The sequence below is a fragment of the Bombina bombina genome, chromosome 4 (assembly GCF_027579735.1).
Source record: "Bombina bombina isolate aBomBom1 chromosome 4, aBomBom1.pri, whole genome shotgun sequence".
Taxonomy (NCBI): domain Eukaryota; kingdom Metazoa; phylum Chordata; class Amphibia; order Anura; family Bombinatoridae; genus Bombina; species Bombina bombina.
This window is the reverse complement of record NC_069502.1, coordinates 783,968,644-783,988,106: the sequence shown is the minus strand read 5'-3', so window position 1 is coordinate 783,988,106 and position 19,463 is coordinate 783,968,644. Positions and strand designations below refer to the sequence as shown.

At 39.8% G+C, this 19,463-nt stretch overlaps 1 protein-coding gene across 6 annotated transcripts in view; it reads left to right on the top strand.

Annotated features, from left to right (window-relative positions):
* Positions 1-19,463, top strand: part of AKT3 (AKT serine/threonine kinase 3) — a 995,132-nt gene that overhangs the window by 665,256 nt on the left and 310,413 nt on the right. For all 6 annotated transcript variants that reach the window (XM_053711160.1, XM_053711156.1, XM_053711157.1 and 3 more), the window contains one exon: positions 4,001-4,132. In XM_053711160.1, the coding sequence (XP_053567135.1) occupies positions 4,001-4,132 (132 nt within the window). The remainder of the gene's footprint in view (positions 1-4,000; positions 4,133-19,463) is intronic.

Sequence of the window (19,463 nt, the reverse complement as noted above, 5' to 3'; positions counted from 1 at the left end):
CTCTACAGCTTTGTATGCTGAATCAATGGTGCAGGGATTATACAAAGATATTACAATTAATATCCTTGAATCCCAATGTACGACACTCTCTGACATGGTGGATAGATCACCATCGTTTGGTTCAAGGGGCTTCTTTTGTTCACCCAACCTGGACTGTGATCACAACAGATGCAAGTCTTTCAGGTTGGGGAGCTGTTTGGGGATCTCTGACAGCACAAGGGGTTTGGAAATCTCAAGAGGCGAGATTACCAATAAATATTTTAGAACTCCGTGCAATTCTCAGGGCTCTTCAATTCTGTCCTCTTCTAAAGAGAGAACCGTTCATTTGTTTTCAGACAGACAATATCACAACTGTGGCTTATGTCAATCATCAGGGTGGGACTCACAGTCCCCAAGCTATGAAAGAAGTATCTCGGATACTTGCCTGGGCGGAATCCAGCTCCTGTCTAATCTCTGCGGTGCATATCCCAGGCATAGACAATTGGGAGGCGGATTATCTCAGCCAGAAAGAGGTAAACATGGAGCGCAATGAAGAAAGCAGAGAAAAAATCATAGTGCAGTATGTCAGATTAAAAAGTAACAATTTATTATAGACAAAAAACAAACTGACAAGCAAAACCTCAAACAGTATGAGGTATGTATATAGCGTGTTGTATAGATGATGCTATACGATATCACAGTGTCCTGTTTCTCCCTCCTGGCTAACCTGTCTGTGACCGTCCAGTCTCAGTGTTACTTGCAGGAAGTCAGGATACAAGTTGCAGTCCTTCAAGCAAATGATTCCCTCATGCGGTAGGTCAACCCGTGTTGCCGGCAACGGTTTCTCCTGACCTAGAGGGATACAGCGTAACTCTACGTGTGTATACAACACGCTATATACATACCTCATACTGTTTGAGGTTTTGCTTGTGAGTTTGTTTTTTGTCTATAATAAATTGTTGCTTTTTAATCTGACATACTGCACTATGACTTTTTCTCTGCTTTCTTCCTTGCGCTCCATGTTTACCTCTTTCTAGCTACTACCTCATCGCTATCACACCAGTGATTTAAAAGGAGCTGCATAAGAAAACAGAGAATCGCTTTCTATTCTGGACATTGCAATATAAATATTTAAAGGGACACTACCTGCAATAAAGTAGGTACACTTTCTTTATTACTTATTTATTTTTTATTTGTATTTTCATATTTCATTGCATGTTTTAATATCAATTGGAATTTATTTGCAATTTATGTATGCTTTGATGTTTATTATGATATATGTTTGGGACATTGCTTATTTAGTGATTTTCTAAGATATATGTGTTTGGCGCTTTTCAAAGTGTTTGTATGGATTATCTCAGCCGCCAGACTTTACATCCAGGGGAGTGGTCTCTCCATCCAGATGTGTTTTCTCAGATTGTTCAGATGTGGGGGCTTCCAGAGATAGATCTCATGGCCTCTCATCTAAACAAGAAACTTCCCAGATACCTGTCCAGGTATGTTCAGGCGGAAGCAGTGGATGCGCTGACACTTCCTTGGTGTTATCAACCTGCTTACATCTTCCCGCCTCTAGTTCTCCTTCCAAGAGTGATCTCCAAAATCATCATGGAACAGTCTTTTGTGTTGCTGGTGGCTCCAGCATGGCCACACAGGTTTTGGTATGCAGATCTGGTTCGGATGTCCAGTTGCCCGCCTTGGCCACTTCCGTTACGGCCGGACCTACTATTTCAAGGTCCGTTTTTCCATCAGGATCTCAAATCATTAAATTTGAAGGTATGGAAATTGAACGCTTAGTTCTAAGTCATAGAGGTTTCTCTGACTCGGTGATTAATACTATGTTATAAGCTCGTAAATCTGTCTCTAGAAAGATTTATTATAGAGTTTGGAAGACTTACATTTCATGGTGTTCTTCTCATAAATTCTCCTGGCATTCTTTTAGAATTCCTAGAATTTTACAGTTCCTTCAGGATGGTTTGGATAAGGGTTTGTCTGCAAGTTCCTTGAAAGGACAAATCTCCACTCTTTCTGTTTTATTTCACAGAAAGATTGCTATACTTCCTGATATTCACTGTTTTGTACAGGCTTTAGTTCGTATTAAGCCTGTCATTAAATCAATTTCTCCTCCTTGGAGTCTTAATTTGGTTCTGAAGGCGTTACAGGCTCCTCCATTTGAGCCTATGCATTCTTTGGACATTAAACTACTTTCTTGGAAAGTGTTGTTCCTTTTGGCTATCTCTTCTGCTAGAAGAGTTTCTGAGCTATCTGCTCTTTCTTGTGAGTCTCCTTTTCTGATTTTTCATCAGGATAAGGCAGTTTTGCGGACTTCTTTTCAATTTTTACCTAAGGTTGTGAATTCTAACAACATTAGTAGAGAAATTGTTGTCCTTTCCTTATGTCCTAATCCTAAGAATTCTTTGGAAAGATCCTTACATTCTTTGGATGTGGTAAGAGCTTTGAAATATTATGTGGAAGCTACTAAAGATTTCAGGAAGACTTCCAGTCTATTTGTTTTATTTTCTGGTCCTAGGAAAGGTCAGAAGGCTTCTGCTATTTCCTTGGCTTCTTGGTTGAAATTTTTGATTCATCAAGCTTATTTGGAGTCGGGTCAGGCCCCTCCTCAGAGAATTACAGCTCATTCTACTAGATCAGTCTCCACTTCGTGGGCTTTTAAGAATGAAGCTTCAGTTGATCAGATTTGCAAAGCGGCGACTTGGTTTTCTTTGCATACATTTACTAAATTCTACCGTTTTGATGTATTTGCTTCTTCGGAAGCAGTTTTTGGTAGAAAAGTTCTTCAGGCAGCTGTTTCAGTTTGATTCTTCTGCTTTTTGATTTAAGTTTTTTTCTTTCAAACATGAAAATAAACTTATTTTTTTGGGTTGTGGATTAATCAGCAAAATATGGCTGTTTTTATTTTTATTCCCTCCCTCTCTAGTGACTCTTGAGTGGAAGACTCCACATCTTGGGTATTGATATCCCATATGTCACTAGCTCATGGACTCTTGCCAATTACATGAAAGAAAACATAATTTATGTAAGAACTTATCTGATAAATTCATTTCTTTCATATTGGCAAGAGTCCATGAGGCCCACCCTTTTATGGTGGTTATGATTTTTTGTATAAAGCACAATTATTTCCAAATTTCCTTTGTTGATGCTTTCTACTCCTTTCTTTATCTCCCCACTGCTTGGCTATTCGTTAAACTGAATTGTGGGTGTGGTGAGGGGTGTATTTATAGGCATTTTGAGGTTTGGGAAACTTTGCCCCTCCTGGTAGGATTGTATATCCCATATATCACTAGCTCATGGACTCTTGCCAATATGAAAGAAATGAATTTATCAGGTAAGTTCTTACATAAATTATGTTATTTCTTGGACATTAACAGATGAAAAATAAAAGATTAGCTTTAGAGAAATGTGCTTGTTCATGGACAGTAATGAAATGGTGTAAATAAAGTTGGGAAAAACCTGAATAGCCGCAACATAGATGACTGTTAGTTAACACCAGTCTGAGGATCTTCACACCGTACTTGACGCATTTGTTTTTGACTGCTTTTTTGATAAATAAGGAGATCCTATTCAGGTCCGCGGCAGCGATTTCTGGCGAGTGTATTGACGCCAGCGAATGCAACATAGTTGACGCTTTGATAAATAGGCCCCTTACTCTGAATTTCAAATAAGCATTGGATTTTGTCTGACAAATTTAATTTTTTCTCCAATTTTCCGTCCCTCTCTATCATGTGACAGACACCAGTCAATCACAGACTAGTATACATATACTCTGTGAGCTTGTGCACATGCTCAGTAGGATCTTGCTCCCCAGAAAGTGTGAATATTACAAGATTGTACAAAGTTTGATAATGGAAGTAAATTGGAAAGTGTACTAAAACTGCTGCTCCAAGTCATAAAAGTTTATTTTGACTTGTGTCCCTTTTTAAGGTTTTTTTTTGTTGTTTTTTAAATAAAGCAATTAAATAACTTTATATTCAATTTAATTATATTCTGCTTTGTTTTTCTACAGACCATGAATGATTTTGACTACTTAAAACTACTTGGCAAAGGCACTTTTGGCAAAGTTATATTAGTTCGAGAGAAAGCAAGCGGAACATATTATGCAATGAAGATATTGAAAAAAGAAGTAATAATTGCTAAGGTATTATTCTATTAAATGTTTTTGCTTGACAACACAGTATTTGAATATTTTAAATAAAGCTCTTTTTTAATTGTACTGCAATATACCGAATCCTCCACACACCACCATTAAATACAGTATTTGCATAATCGACAAATTCATAATAAAAAACAATGCAATAACACTTGATCTGAATGCCATATTAGTAGTAGATTTTATTTTGACAACATTTAAGAAACTTCCATTTTCCCTGCTCTGGATCATGTGACAGCCATCAGCCAATCACAAAATGCATGTATATACAGTGTACTCTTGGACATGCTCTGTAGGATCAGACTCCTTATCTTTATAAAATAACTTTAGCTTGTAGAAATATCACAATATAGGAGAACACCACCATATAAAATGCAAATGCCATATTCTGCAACATACATATTAAAATGGAGCATTATTCCCTAAATACAACTACTGATAATTTAAATCAGAAGATAAAATGTATTATTTGTGTCACTATGCTATATCCTGGAATTTGTGCAGAAAATGTGTAGGCATAAAATATCTAACCAAACAAATATTTACTGCAATTAGTTTTTAATAGCCAAACTCCTCCCACCATTTGCCTTATTTGAAGGAGCCAATCTGGGCTTTAGTCCACAGGGCTAACTACTGACAAAAACTTAGCATAATATGAATAGTTTTGCAGTTGTTATCTGATAAAGCCAGTTAGGGATATATATATGTAGCAGAGTTAGCCTTGATAAGTTAGCAGGGTGCATTTCAAGTTCTGAGAATTAGAAATTGCTTAAAATTCAGAGGTAAATTACATGAAAAGGAGCAAAATAAATAATGAAAATATATTGCAAAGCTGTTTCATTATACATAACTAAACATTTTATATAAAAATTTCAAGGTGTTTACTGGCCCTTTAGTATAATAGTATAATATCTTGTTTTCATGATTTAGATAGAGCATGTGATTTTAAATCACTTTCCAATTTACATTCTATTATTATTTTTTGTTTTCTTGATATCCTTTGTTAAGGATTGTGCACATGTCTTTAGCAATCTATATACAACAATGTTGCAAACATTGCTGCCAGATGGCTAGAGTCACGAGCATGCTCCTGAACTCACCAAGGATTACTCTTTAATAAAGGATACCAAGAGAACTAAGCAAAATTGATAACAGAAGCAAATTGGAAAGTTGTTTAAAATCTAAAGCTCTATCCAGTCCATTTGTTTAATTTTGACTTTATAGTCCCTTTAAGGGGAGACTTTTGTGTAAACACACATTACTTCATTACATTAGAGCATATTATTTTGTAATAGATTTCATTCTGCATATGGGTTAAACATGTAGTTGCACTAAAGGAATGCCTCCATGCTGCTTGAGATGAGGATGTGGCCAGTAATTAGAGGATATGTATGTATGCCTGCACTTACTTGACTTACTGGCCATAACCTACTGAAATACTGAAAATAGAATTGTAAGAGCAACTATGAGACACATATGCCCCCGAAAAAGCCAGATACAGAAAAAATAACAAAATAGATCAGCTGGTAACTTATACAAACATTAATGCCAATTTGTATATAGCCAGCAAAATTACTTAAATAATTAGTAGAACAGTAATATTGAAGTTCTGTGTGACTAAAAGCCTGAATAGTCTAGATAAATGTGTCTAATCACCAGCCTCAGGGGTCGGAAATAAACTGAAAAGTCACTAATTTATTGTAACAATCCTGCCAGTTAAAACAAAGTTACAGTGCTGCTATTTGTTCATCCTGGAGTGTTTTCTATCCTTGATCCTCAAAACAAGAACTACAATAGAAAACCAACAAGCACAACTCCAATTAAAACGTAAAAGATTTAATAAGTCACACAGCCCTGCTTTAAAATGCATTTACTATAAAGCATTAATAAAAACACCCATTACAGACACCCACAGTTTCATGACCCTGGATCTTGCCAGTCGCTGTATGTATACTCCGCTTCACTGTTAACCACTGATGATCGGATTCTTTTGGAATTCTGGAATCTGCTACAGCCCCGTATTGACAACATGTCTGTTCAAGGTGTAAATTGATTCAACTACCAACATGTTTCCTCTGCCTTTAACATGGGCTGACTTCTTCAGCAGAACTTTTGTTTCTAATTGGCCTGTAGTTCAAATCTTCCATTTAAAATCCAATTTTGTGACATCATGTGTGACTTTAGTTCTAGCCACCATATTGGTTATTGGCAACAACATTATTATAGCAGGTCCGTTCTATACTCATGATACAATGCTAAATAAAAACAGTAAAACTAAATGTACAAATAAACATACATGTGAAATTAAATTATCTGTACTGGTATTATTATATCAATAATAAAAATGCATTAGATACAACACCTAATGATATTAACAAATTTATACTAATTCTCACAACACTATGTGGAGAACGTCTGTCTGTAATGTCTATATCTAGACAACTATATATATATTGCCTACTTTACATAAACGCCATAGTATCAAGGTCTATGTTTATACATACGGTTGTAGATTACCTTATTCCATAATTCAAATAGATTCACGTTTGTGTAAGGTGGTCAACCTATTTTGGCCCCTATATGAGTGGGGGATCCATTTGATAACCTTGGCGTGTAGTCCCTTTGCACTGCTCAAGTAGAATACCTTAAAGTGTTCTACTACGCAATCTTGGACTGTCCCCAAAGTGATATTATATAAATGTTCATAAAGTCTTGTTTTGATCTTTCTTTTGGTACGCCCTATGTAGATTTTCTAACATGGGCAAATTAGTTGGTATACACATATGTGGAATTGCAATCACATCTAATCTTGATATTGTATGTCCTAGAGGAATTCAAATTCTCAAACATTCTCACTCTTATCAACATATGAACACATGTTGCACATAGTTTTACCACATAGAAAACCTCCTTTAGTGAGGGAGAGACAATTGGATTTATTTTTTAATTAATTAATTTTAACGCAATTTTAAAGAGGCTAAATAATGTTTGAGATCTTAATTCTTTCGATATACTATTTGAGGTTTATTTCTTCTATAAGATACGACGACTCCACGGATTCATCCTTTACTTGTGGGATATTATCCTCCTGCTAACAGGAAGTGGCAAAGAGCACCACAGCAGAGCTGTCTATATAGCTCCTCCCTTGACTCCACCCCCCAGTCATTCTCTTTGCCTACTCTAAGTACTCTTCATTCCATTCCTCGGCCGTCAGTGGCTCAGTGTATGGAGGTAATTGGACTAATGATAGCGGCAATGGACATAGTTCCGTTTGCTCGCTTGCATCTCAGACCACTGCAACTATGCATGCTCAGACAGTGGAATGGGGACTATGCAAATTTATCTCCTCAGATAAATCTGGATCAAGAGACCAGAGACTCTCTTCTTTGGTGGTTGTCACAGGATCATCTGTCCCAGGGAATGTGTTTCCGCAGGCCAGCATGGGTCATAGTGACGACAGATGCCAGCCTTTTGGGCTGGGGTGCAGTCTGGAATTCCCTGAAAGCACAGGGTGTGTGGACTCAGGAGGAGGCTCTCCTTCCAATAAATATTCTAGAACTGAGAGCGATATTCAACGCGCTTCAGGCGTGGCCTCAGCTGGCTTCGGCCAGATTCATAAGATTCCAGTCTGACAATATCACGACTGTGGCATATATCAATCATCAAGGGGGAACAAAGAGTTCTCTAGCGATGATAGAGGTTTCCAAAATAATTTGATGGGCAGAGGCTCACTCTTGCCATCTATCAGCAATCTATATCCCAGGAGTGGAGAACTGGGAAGCAAATTTTCTAAGTTGTCAGACTTTTCATCCGTGGGAGTGGGAGCTCCATCCGGAGGTGTTTGCACGATTGATTCATCAATGGGGCACACCAGAATTGGATCTGATGGCATCTCGTCAGAATGCCAAACTTCCTTGTTACTGGTCCAGATCAAGGGATCCCCAAGCAGTACTGATAGATGCTCTAGCAGTACCTTGGTCGTTCAACCTGGCTTATGTGTTTCCACCATTTCCTCTCCTTCCTCGTCTGATTGCCATAATCAAACAGGAGAGGACTTCGTTGATTTTGATAGCATCTGCGTGGCCACGCAGGACTTGGTATGCAGACCTGGTGGAAATGTCATCTCTACCACCGTGGACACTGCCACTGAGACAGGACCTTCTCATTCAAGGTCCGTTCCAGCATCCAAATCTAGTTTCTCTGCGGCTAACTGCTTGGAAATTGAACGCTTGATTTTATCTAAGCGAGGATTCTCTGAGTCGGTCATAGACACCTCGATTCAGGCTCGAAAGCCTGTCACTAGGAAGATTTACCATAAGATATGGCGTAAATATCTTTATTGGTGTGAATCCAAAGGCTACTCATGGAGTAAGATCAGGATTCCTAGGATTTTGTTCTTTCTCCAAGAAGGATTGGAGAAATGGTTATCAGCTAGTTCCTTAAAGGGACAGATATCTGCTTTGTCAATTTTGCTGCACAAGCGTCTGGCAGATGTTTCAGACGTTCAGTCGTTTTGTCAGGCTTTGGTTAGAATCAAGCCTGTGTTTAAACCTGTTGCTCCGCCATGGAGTTTGAATTTAGTTCTTAAAGTTCTAAAAGGGGTTCCGTTTGAACCTATGCATTCCATAGATATTAAGCTTCTATCTTGGAAAGTTCTGTTTTTAGTTGCTATCTCTTCGGCTCGAAGAGTTTCTGAACTATCTGCATTGCAATGCGACTCGCCTTATCTTGTTTTCCATTCTGATAAGGTGGTTTTGCGTACCAAACCTGGATTCCTTCCTAAGGTTGTTACTAATAAGAACATTAATCAGGAAATTGTTGTTCCTTCCCTGTGTCCTAATCCTTCCTCTAAGAAGGAGCGTCTGTTGCACAACTTGGAAGTGGTTTGTGCTTTGAAGTTTTACTTGCAAGCGACCAAAGATTTCCGTCAAACATCTTCTCTTTTTGTTGTCTATTCTGGAAAGCGTAGAGGTAAAAAAGCTACGGCTACCTCTCTTTCTTTTTGGCTGAAAAGCATCATCCGTTTGGCATACGAGACTACTGGACAGCAGCCTCCTGAACGAATTACAACTCACTCTACTAGAGCGGTGGCTTCCACATGGGCTTTTAAAAATGATGCTTCTGTTAAACAGATTTGTAAGGCTGCGACTTGGTCTTTACTGCATACCTTTTCCAAATTTTACAAATTTGATACTTTTGCTTCTTCTGAGGCTATTTTTGGGAGAAAAGTTCTTCAAGCAGCGGTGTCTTCTGTTTAGGCATCTGTCTTGTCCCTCCCGTTCATCCGTGTCCTGTAGCTTTGGTATTGTATCCCACAAGTAAAGGATGAATCCGTGGACTCATAGTATCTTATAGAAGAAAAGTAAATTTATGCTTACCTGATAAATTGATTTCTTCTATGATACGACGAGTCCACGGCCCGCCCGGTCAATTTAAGACAGATTATATTTTCTCCAACATAGGTGTGTCCGGTCCACGGCGTCATCCTTACTTGTGGGATATTCTCTTCCCCAACAGGAAATGGCAAAGAGCCCAGCAAAGCTGGTCACATCATCCCTCCTAGGCTCCGCCTACCCCAGTCATTCTCTTTGCCGTTGCACAGGCAACATCTCCACGGAGATGGCTAAGAGTTTTTTGGTGTTTAAATGTAGTTTTTATCCTTCAATCAAGTGTTTGTTATTTTAAAATAGTGCTGGTATGTACTATTTACTCTGAAACAGAAAAGAGATGAAGATTTCTGTTTGTAAGAGGAAGATGATTTTAGCAAACGTTACTAAAATCGATTGCTGTTTCCACACAGGACTGTTGAGATGAAGTAACTTCAGTTGGGGGAAGCAGTTGGCAGACTTTTCTGCCTGAGGTATGACTGGCCACATTTCTAACAAGACTTTGTAATGCTGGAAGGCTGTCATTTCCCCTATGGGGACCGGTAAGCCATTTTCTTAGATTAAGTAAAAGAATAAAGGGCTTTATAAGGGCTTAAAAAACTGGTAGACATTTTTCTGGGCTAAAACGATTACTTTGCTAAGCATATTTGGCAGATTATAACTCTTAATAGTTATTATAATCTTGGGGATTGTTGTTAAAAAACGGCAGGCACTGTATGGACACCTTTTTCAGATGGGGGCCTTTTCTAGTCATAGGCAGAGCCTCATTTTCGCGCCACTAATGCGCAGTTGTTTTTGGAAAGCAAGGCATGCAGATGCATGTGTGAGGAGCTAAGAACCACTGAAAAAGCTTATAGAAGGCGTCATTTGGTATCGTATTCCCCTCTGGGCTTGGTTGGGTCTCAGCAAAGCAGATACCTGGGACTGTATAGGGGTTAAATGTAAAAACGGCTCCGGTTCCGTTATTTTAAGGGTTAAAGCTTTCAAATTTGGTGTGCAATACTTGGTGAAACACTGTGGTGAAATTTTGGTGAATTTTGAACAATTCCTTCATGCTTTTTCGCATATTCAGTAATAAAGTGTGTTCTGTTTAAAATGTAAAGTGACAGTAACGGTTTTATTTTAAAACGTTTGTTGTGCTTTGTTGACAAGTTTAAGCCTGTTTAACATGTCTGAACCATCAGATAAGCGATGTTCTATATGTATGAAAGCCAAGGTTTCTCCCCATTTAAATATATGTGATAATTGTGACATAGTGTCCAAACAAAGTAGGGACAATGATGCCACAGATAATAATATTGCCCAAGATGATTCCTCAAATGAGGGGAGTAAGCATGGTACTGCATCATCCCCTTCTGTGTCTACACCAGTTTTGCCCACACAAGAGGCCCCTAGTACATCTAGTGCGCCAATACTTATTACCATGCAACAATTAACGGCTGTTATGGATAATTCTATTGCAAACATTTTATCTAAAATGCCTACTTATCAGAGAAAGCGCGATTGCTCTGTTTTAAACACTGAAGAGCAAGAGGACGCTGATGATAACGGTTCTGACATACCCTCACACCAATCTGAAGGGGCCAGGAGGGAGGTTTTGTCTGAGGGAGAAATTTCAGATTCAGGAAAAATTTCTCAACAAGCTGAACCTGATGTTGTAAAATTTAATTTAAATTAGAACATCTCCGCGCACTGCTTAAGGAGGTATTATCTACTCTGGATGATTGTGACAATTTGGTCATTCCAGAGAAATTATGTAAGATGGACAAGTTCCTAGAGGTTCCGGTGCCCCCCGATGCTTTTCCTATACCCAAGCGGGTGGCGGACATAGTAAATAAGGAGTGGGAAAGGCCCGGCATACCTTTTGTTCCTCCCCCTATATTTAAGAAATTATTTCCTATAGTCGACCCCAGAAAGGACTTATGGCAGACAGTCCCCAAGGTCGAGGGGGCGGTCTCTACTCTAAACAAACGCACTACTATTCCCATAGAAGATAGTTGTGCTTTCAAAGATCCTATGGATAAAAAATTAGAGGGTTTGCTTAAAAAGTGTTTGTTCAGCAAGGTTACCTTCTACAACCAATTTCATGCATTGTTCCTGTCACTACGGCAGCGTGTTTCTGGTTCGAAGAACTAGAAAAGTCGCTCAATAAAGAATCTTCGTATGAGGAGGTTATGGACAGAGTTCAAGCACTTAAATTGGCTAACTCTTTTATTTTAGATGCCGCTTTGCAATTAGCTAGATTAGCGGCGAAAAATTCAGGGTTTGCTATCGTGGCGCGCAGAGCGCTTTGGCTAAAGTCTTGGTCAGCGGATGTGTCTTCCAAGACAAAATTGCTTAACATCCCTTTCAAGGGTAAAACACTGTTTGGTCCTGATTTGAAAGAGATTATTTCAGACATCACCGGGGGAAAGGGCCACGCCCTTCCTCAGGATAGGTCTTTTAAGGCTAAAAATAAGCCTAATTTTCGTCCCTTTCGCAGAAACGGACCAGCCTCTAATTCTACATCCTCTAAGCAAGAGGGTAATACTTCTCAACCCAAACCAGCCTGGAGACCGATGCAAGGCTGGAACAAGGGTAAGCAGGCCAAGAAGCCTGCCACTGCTACCAAAACAGCATGAAGGGATGGCCCCCGATCCGGGACCGGATCTGGTGGGGGGCAGACTTTCTCTCTTTGCTCAGGCCTGGGCAAGAGATGTTCAGGATCCTTGGGCACTAGAAATAGTTTCTCAGGGTTATCTCCTGGAATTCAAGGAACTACCCCCAAGGGGAACGTTCCACAGGTCTCAATTATCTTCAAACCAAATAAAAAGACAGGCATTCTTACATTGTGTAGAAGACCTGTTAAAGATGGGAGTAATTCATCCAGTTCCAATAGGAGAACAAGGGATGGGGTTTTAATCCAACCTGTTCATAGTTCCCAAAAAAGAGGGAACATTCAGACCAATTTTAGATCTCAAGATCCTAAAAAAATTTCTCAGGGTTCCATCGTTCAAAATGGAAACCATTCGAACGATCCTTCCTACCATCCAGGAAGGTCAATTTATGACCACAGTGGATTTAAAGGATGCGTACCTACATATTCCTATCCACAAGGAACATCATCAGTTCCTAAGGTTCGCTTTTCTGGACAAGCATTACCAGTTTGTGGCACTTCCATTCGGATTAGCCACTGCTCCGAGAATTTTCACAAAGGTACTAGGGTCCCTTCTAGCGGTTCTAAGACCAAGGGGCATTGCAGTAGTACCGTACTTGGACGACATCCTGATTCAAGCGTCGTCTCTGTCAAAAGCAAAGGCTCATACGGACATCGTCCTAGCCTTTCTCAGATCTCACGGATGGAAAGTGAACATAGAAAAAAGTTCTCTGTCCCCGTCAACAAGAGTTCCCTTCTTGGGAACAATAATAGACTCCTTAGAAATGAGGATTTTTCTGACAGAGGTCAGAAAATCAAAACTTCTAAGCTCTTGTCAAGTACTTCATTCTGTTCTTCGTCCTTCCATAGCGCAGTGCATGGAAGTAATAGGATTGATGGTTGCAGCAATGGACATAGTTCCTTTTGCACGAATTCATCTAAGACCATTACAACTGTGCATGCTCAGACAGTGGAATGGGGATTATACAGACTTGTCTCCGACGATTCAAGTAGATCAAAGGACCAGAGATTCACTCCGTTGGTGGCTGATCCTGGACAACCTGTCACAGGGAATGAGCTTCCGCAGACCAGAGTGGGTCATTGTCACGACCGACGCCAGTCTGGTGGGCTGGGGCGCGGTCTGGGAACCCCTGAAAGCTCAGGGTCTATGGTCTCGGGAAGAATCTCTTCTCCCGATAAACATTCTGGAACTGAGAGCGATATTCAATGCTCTCAAAGCTTGGCCTCATCTAGCAAAGGCCAAATTCATAAGGTTTCAATCAGACAACATGACGACAGTTGCATATATCAACCATCAGGGGGGAACAAGGAGTTCCCTGGCGATGGAGGAAGTGACCAAGATAATTCAATGGGCGGAGGATCACTCCTGCCACTTGTCTGCAATCCACATCCCAGGAGTGGAAAATTGGGAAGCGGATTTTCTGAGTCGTCAGACATTCCATCCGGGGGAGTGGGAACTCCATCCGGAAATCTTTGCCCAAATAACTCGATTATGGGGCATTCCAGACATGGATCTGATGGCCTCTCGTCAGAACTTCAAGGTTCCTTGTTACGGGTCCAGATCCAGGGATCCCAAGGCGACTCTAGTAGATGCACTAGTAGCACCTTGGACCTTCAACCTAGCTTATGTATTCCCACCGTTTCCTCTCATTCCCAGGCTGGTAGCCAGGATCAATCAGGAGAGGGCTTCAGTGATCTTGATAGCTCCTGCGTGGCCACGCAGGACTTGGTATGCAGACCTGGTGAATATGTCATCGGCTCCACCATGGAAGCTACCTTTGAGACAGGACCTTCTTGTTCAAGGTCCATTCGTACATCCGAATCTGGTTTCCCTCCAACTGACTGCTTGGAGATTGAACGCTTGATTTTATCAAAGCGTGGGTTTTCAGATTCTGTAATAGATACTCTGATTCAGGCTAGAAAGCCTGTAACTAGAAAAATTTACCATAAGATATGGAAAAAATATATCTGTTGGTGTGAATCTAAAGGATTCCCATGGAACAAGATAAAAATTCCTAAGATTCTATCCTTTCTACAAGAAGGTTTGGAGAAAGGATTATCTGCAAGTTCTCTGAAGGGACAGATCTCTGCTTTATCTGTTTTACTTCACAAAAGGCTGGCAGCTGTGCCAGACGTTCAAGCGTTTGTTCAGGCTCTGGTTAGAATCAAGCCTGTTTACAGACCTTTGACTCCTCCCTGGAGTCTAAATCTAGTTCTTTCAGTTCTTCAAGGGGTTCCGTTTGAACCCTTACATTCCGTAGATATTAAGTTATTATCTTGGAAAGTTTTGTTTTTGGTTGCTATTTCTTCTGCTAGAAGAGTTTCTGAGTTATCTGCTCTGCAGTGTTCTCCGCCCTATCTGGTGTTCCATGCAGATAAGGTGGTTTTGCGTACTAAGCCTGGTTTTCTTCCGAAAGTGGTTTCCAACAAAAATATTAACCAGGAGATAGTTGTACCTTCTTTGTGTCCGAATCCAGTTTCAAAGAAGGAACGTTTGTTACACAATTTGGACGTAGTCCGTGCTCTAAAATTCTATTTAGAGGCCACTAAAGATTTCAGACAAACATCTTCTTTGTTTGTTGTTTATTCTGGTAAAATGAGAGGTCAAAAAGCAACTTCTACCTCTCTTTCTTTTTGGCTTAAAAGCATTATCCGATTGGCTTATGAGACTGCCGGACGGCAGCCTCCTGAAAGAATCACAGCTCATTCCACTAGGGCTGTGGCTTCCACATGGGCCTTCAAGAACGAGGCTTCTGTTGACCAGATATGTAAGGCAGTGACTTGGTCTTCACTGCACACTTTTGCCAAATTTTACAAATTTGATACTTTTGCTTCTTCAGAGGCTATTTTTGGGAGAAAGGTTTTGCAAGCCGTGGTGCCTTCCATTTAGGTGACCTGATTTGCTCCCTCCCTTCATCCGTGTCCTAAAGCTTTGGTATTGGTTCCCACAAGTAAGGATGACGCCGTGGACCGGACACACCTATGTTAGAGAAAACAGAATTTATGCTTACCTGATAAATTACTTTCTCCAACGGTGTGTCCGGTCCACGGCCCGCCCTGGTTTTTTTAATCAGGTCTGATGAATTATTTTCTCTAACTACAGTCACCACGGTATCTCATGGTTTCTCCTATGCATATTTCCTCCTGTACGTCGGTCGAATGACTGGGGTAGGCGGAGCCTAGGAGGGATCATGTGACCAGCTTTGCTGGGCTCTTTGCCATTTCCTGTTGGGGAAGAGAATATCCCACAAGTAAGGATGATGCCGTGGACCGGACACACCGTTGGAGAAAGTAATTTATCAGGTAAGCATAAATTCAGTTTTTTTGATTTAAAACTTCAGTCACCTCTGCACCTTTTAGTTTCTCCTTTTTCTTCCTGTACCTTCGGTCGAATGACTGGGGGGTGGAGTCAAGGGAGGAGCTATATAGACAGCTCTGCTGTGGTGCTCTTTGCCACTTCCTGTTAGCAGGAGGATAATATCCCACAAGTAAAGGATGAATCCGTGGACTCGTCGTATCATAGAAGAAATCAATTTATCAGGTAAGCATAAATTTACTTTTCCTAAACTCAAACCTAAAATGGTGACTTATAGATTCAATTACCCCCCCCCCCCCCCTTCAATGTAGGTGGTAATAAACAGTGGCCTATTTAATACTTTATTACCCATCATCTTCTTAGTGACTGTTTTATATCTACAGATGATATTTTATGTATGGCTACTGTAAGTGTTCCCTCGTCATAACCTTTTTCCAAAAACGTAGTAATCAGGATATTTGCTTACTCTATAAAGTTTGAATCTCTAGTACAATTGTACTCATTTCTATTAAGAAATTTAAGAAATTGTCTAACATTTTCTTCACTTCCTTTCTATACAATAATGATGATATAAATATAATGATAATGGGCTAGATTACAAGTGACACGCTAACTGTTGCTTGCGAGCGATATTGGTTTTTTGCACGTGACTGAAAAACACACATATTACAAGTTGAAAGTAAATGCAATTGCAAGAGCACAATCTCATTTTACTCTTGTCGGGTTAGCGTGACTGACCTTGTGTTAGTGCATAAAAAAAAGAAATGGCTCCAAATACAACATAAATACATTTAAAATTACAGTTACGCTTATATAAACACTGCTAAAAATGAGTCACATAAAAATGAATAAAACAAAGTTAAAGGGTTTAAAAGGTATATGGTATATGGCAAGGTGTTTGACTGCAAAAGCCTATACCTGTACATATATATATATATATATATATATATATATATATATATATATATATATATATACACATATATATATATATATATATATATGTATATAATTGTGTATGTATGCATATGTATATATGTGTGTGCATATGTATTTGTGTTTTACTGTATATTTATTATATTTATTTAACATTCCAATGTTCTTCACATACAATTTATTTTTATTGTAAATATATATTTCTATTTACATCTGTATACAGCTGTATCTATATATCTGCTTCTATGGGTATATATGTATAGATATCTATTTTACATTATCAATTATAGTTTTTTCTACATGAAGAACATAGAAATGTAAAATATGCATAACACACTTCGGCCTAGATTTGGAGTTTTGTCGGTAACGACCCGAAAAACTAACGCCGGCTTTTTTCTGGCCGCACCATAAAAATAACTCTGGTATCGAGAGTCCACATAAAGGCTGCGTTAGGCTCCAAAAAAGGAGCGTAGAGCATTTTTAACGCAGCTTCAACTCTCGATACCAGAGTTGCTTACGGACGTGGCCAGCCTCAAAAATGTGCTCGTGCACGATTCCCCCATAGGAAACAATGGGGCTGTTTGAGCTGAAAAAAACCCAAACACCTGCAAAAAAGCCGCGTTCAGCTCCTAACGCAGCCCCATTGTTTGCTATGCGGTAACCCTTCCTACGTCTGCACTTAACACTCTAACATGTACCCCGAGTCTAAACACCCCTAACCTTACACTTATTAACCCCTATTCTGCTGCCCCCGCTATCGCTGACACCTGTATATTATTATTAACCCCTAATCTGCCGCTCCGTAAACCGCCGCTACTTACATTATCCTTATGTACCCCTAATCTGCTGCCCCTAACATCGCCGACCCCTATATTATATTTATTAACCCCTAATCTGCCCCCCACAACGTCGCCTCCACCTGCCTACACTTATTAACCCCTAATCTGCCGACCGGACCTGAGCGCTACTATAATAAAGTTATTAACCCCTAATCCGCCTCACTAACCCTATAATAAATAGTATTAACCCCTAATCTGCCCTCCCTAACATCGCCGACACCTAACTTCAATTATTAACCCCTAATCTGCCGACCGAATCTCGCCGCTATTCTAATAAATGTATTAACCCCTAAAGCGAAGTCTAACCCTAATACTAACACCCCCCTAAGTTAAATATAATTTAAATCTAACGAAATTAATTAACTCTTATAAAATAAATTATTCCTATTTAAAGCTAAATACTTACCTGTAAAATAAATCCTAATATAGCTACAATATAAATTATAATTATATTATAGCTATTTTAGGATTTATATTTATTTTACAGGTAACTTTGTATTTATTTTAACCAGGTACAATAGCTATTAAATAGTTAAGAACTATTTAATAGCTAAAATAGTTAAAATAATTACAAATTTACCTGTAAAAGAAATCCTAACCTAAGTTACAAATAAACCTAACACTAGACTATCAATAAATTAATTAAATAAACTACCTACAATTACCTACAATTAACCTAACACTACACTATCAATAAATTAATTAAATAAAATTGCTACAAATAAATACAATTAAATAAACTAGCTAAAGTACAAAAAATAAAAAAGAACTAAGTTACAAAAAATAAAAAAATATTTACAAACATAAGAAAAATATTACAACAATTTTAAACTAATTACACCTACTCTAAGCCCCCTAATAAAATAACAAAGCCCCCCCAAAATAAAAAAATGCCCTACCCTATTCTAAATTACTAAAGTTCAAAGCTCTTTTACCTTACCAGCCCTGAACAGGGCCCTTTGCGGGGCATGCCCCAAGAAATTCAGCTCTTTTGCCTGTAAAAAAAAACATACAATACCCCCCCCCCAACATTACAACCCACCACCCACATACCCCCAATCTAACCCAAACCCCCCTTAAATAAACCTAACACTAAGCCCCTGAAGATCATCCTACCTTGTCTTCACCATACCAGGTTCACCGATCGGTCCAGAAGAGCTCCTCCGATGTCCTGATCCAAGCCCAAGCGGGGGGCTGAAGAGGTCCATGATCCGGCTGAAGTCTTCATCCAAGCGGGCCAGAAGAGGTCTTCCATCCGATTGAAGTCTTCATCCAAGCGGCATCCATCCGGAGCGAAGCGGCAGCATCCTGAAGACCTCCACCGCGGAACATCCATCCTGGCCGACGACTGAACGACGAATGACGGTTCCTTTAAATGACGTCATCCAAGATGGCGTCCCTCGAATTCCGATTGGCTGATAGGATTCTATCAGCCAATCGGAATTAAGGTAGGAATATTCTGATTGGCTGATGGAATCAGCCAATCAGAATCAAGTTCAATCCGATTGGCTGATCCGATCAGCCAATCAGATTGAGCTCGCATTCTATTGGCTGATCGGAACAGATTAGGGGTTAATAATTGAAGTTAGGTGTCGGCGATGTGAGGGAGGGCAGATTAGGGGTTAATACTATTTATGATAGGGTTAGTGAGGTGGATTAGGGGTTAATAACTTTATTATAGTAGCGCTCAGGTCCGGTCAGCAGATTAGGGGTTAATAAGTGTAGGCAGGTGGAGGCGACGTTGTGGGGGGCAGATTAGGGGTTAATAAATATAATATAGGGGTCGGCGGTGTTAGGGGCAGCAGATTAGGGGTACATAAGGATAACGTAGGTGGCGGCACTTTGCGGTCGGCAGATTAGGGGTTAATAAGTGTAGGCAGGTGGAGGCGACGTTGAGGGGGGCAGATTAGGGGTTAATAAATATAATACAGGGGTCGGCGGTGTTAGGGGCAGCAGATTAGGGGTACATAAGGATAACGTAGGTGGCGGTCGGCAGATTAGGGGTTAAATATTTTTTTTCGAGTGTCGGCGATGTGGGGGGACCTCGGTTTAGGGGTACATAGGTAGTTTATGGGTGTTAGTGTACTTTAGAGTACAGTAGTTAAGAGCTTTATAAACCGGCGTTAGCCCAGAAAGCTCTTAACTACTGACTTTTTTCCTGCGGCTGGAGTTTTGTCGTTAGATG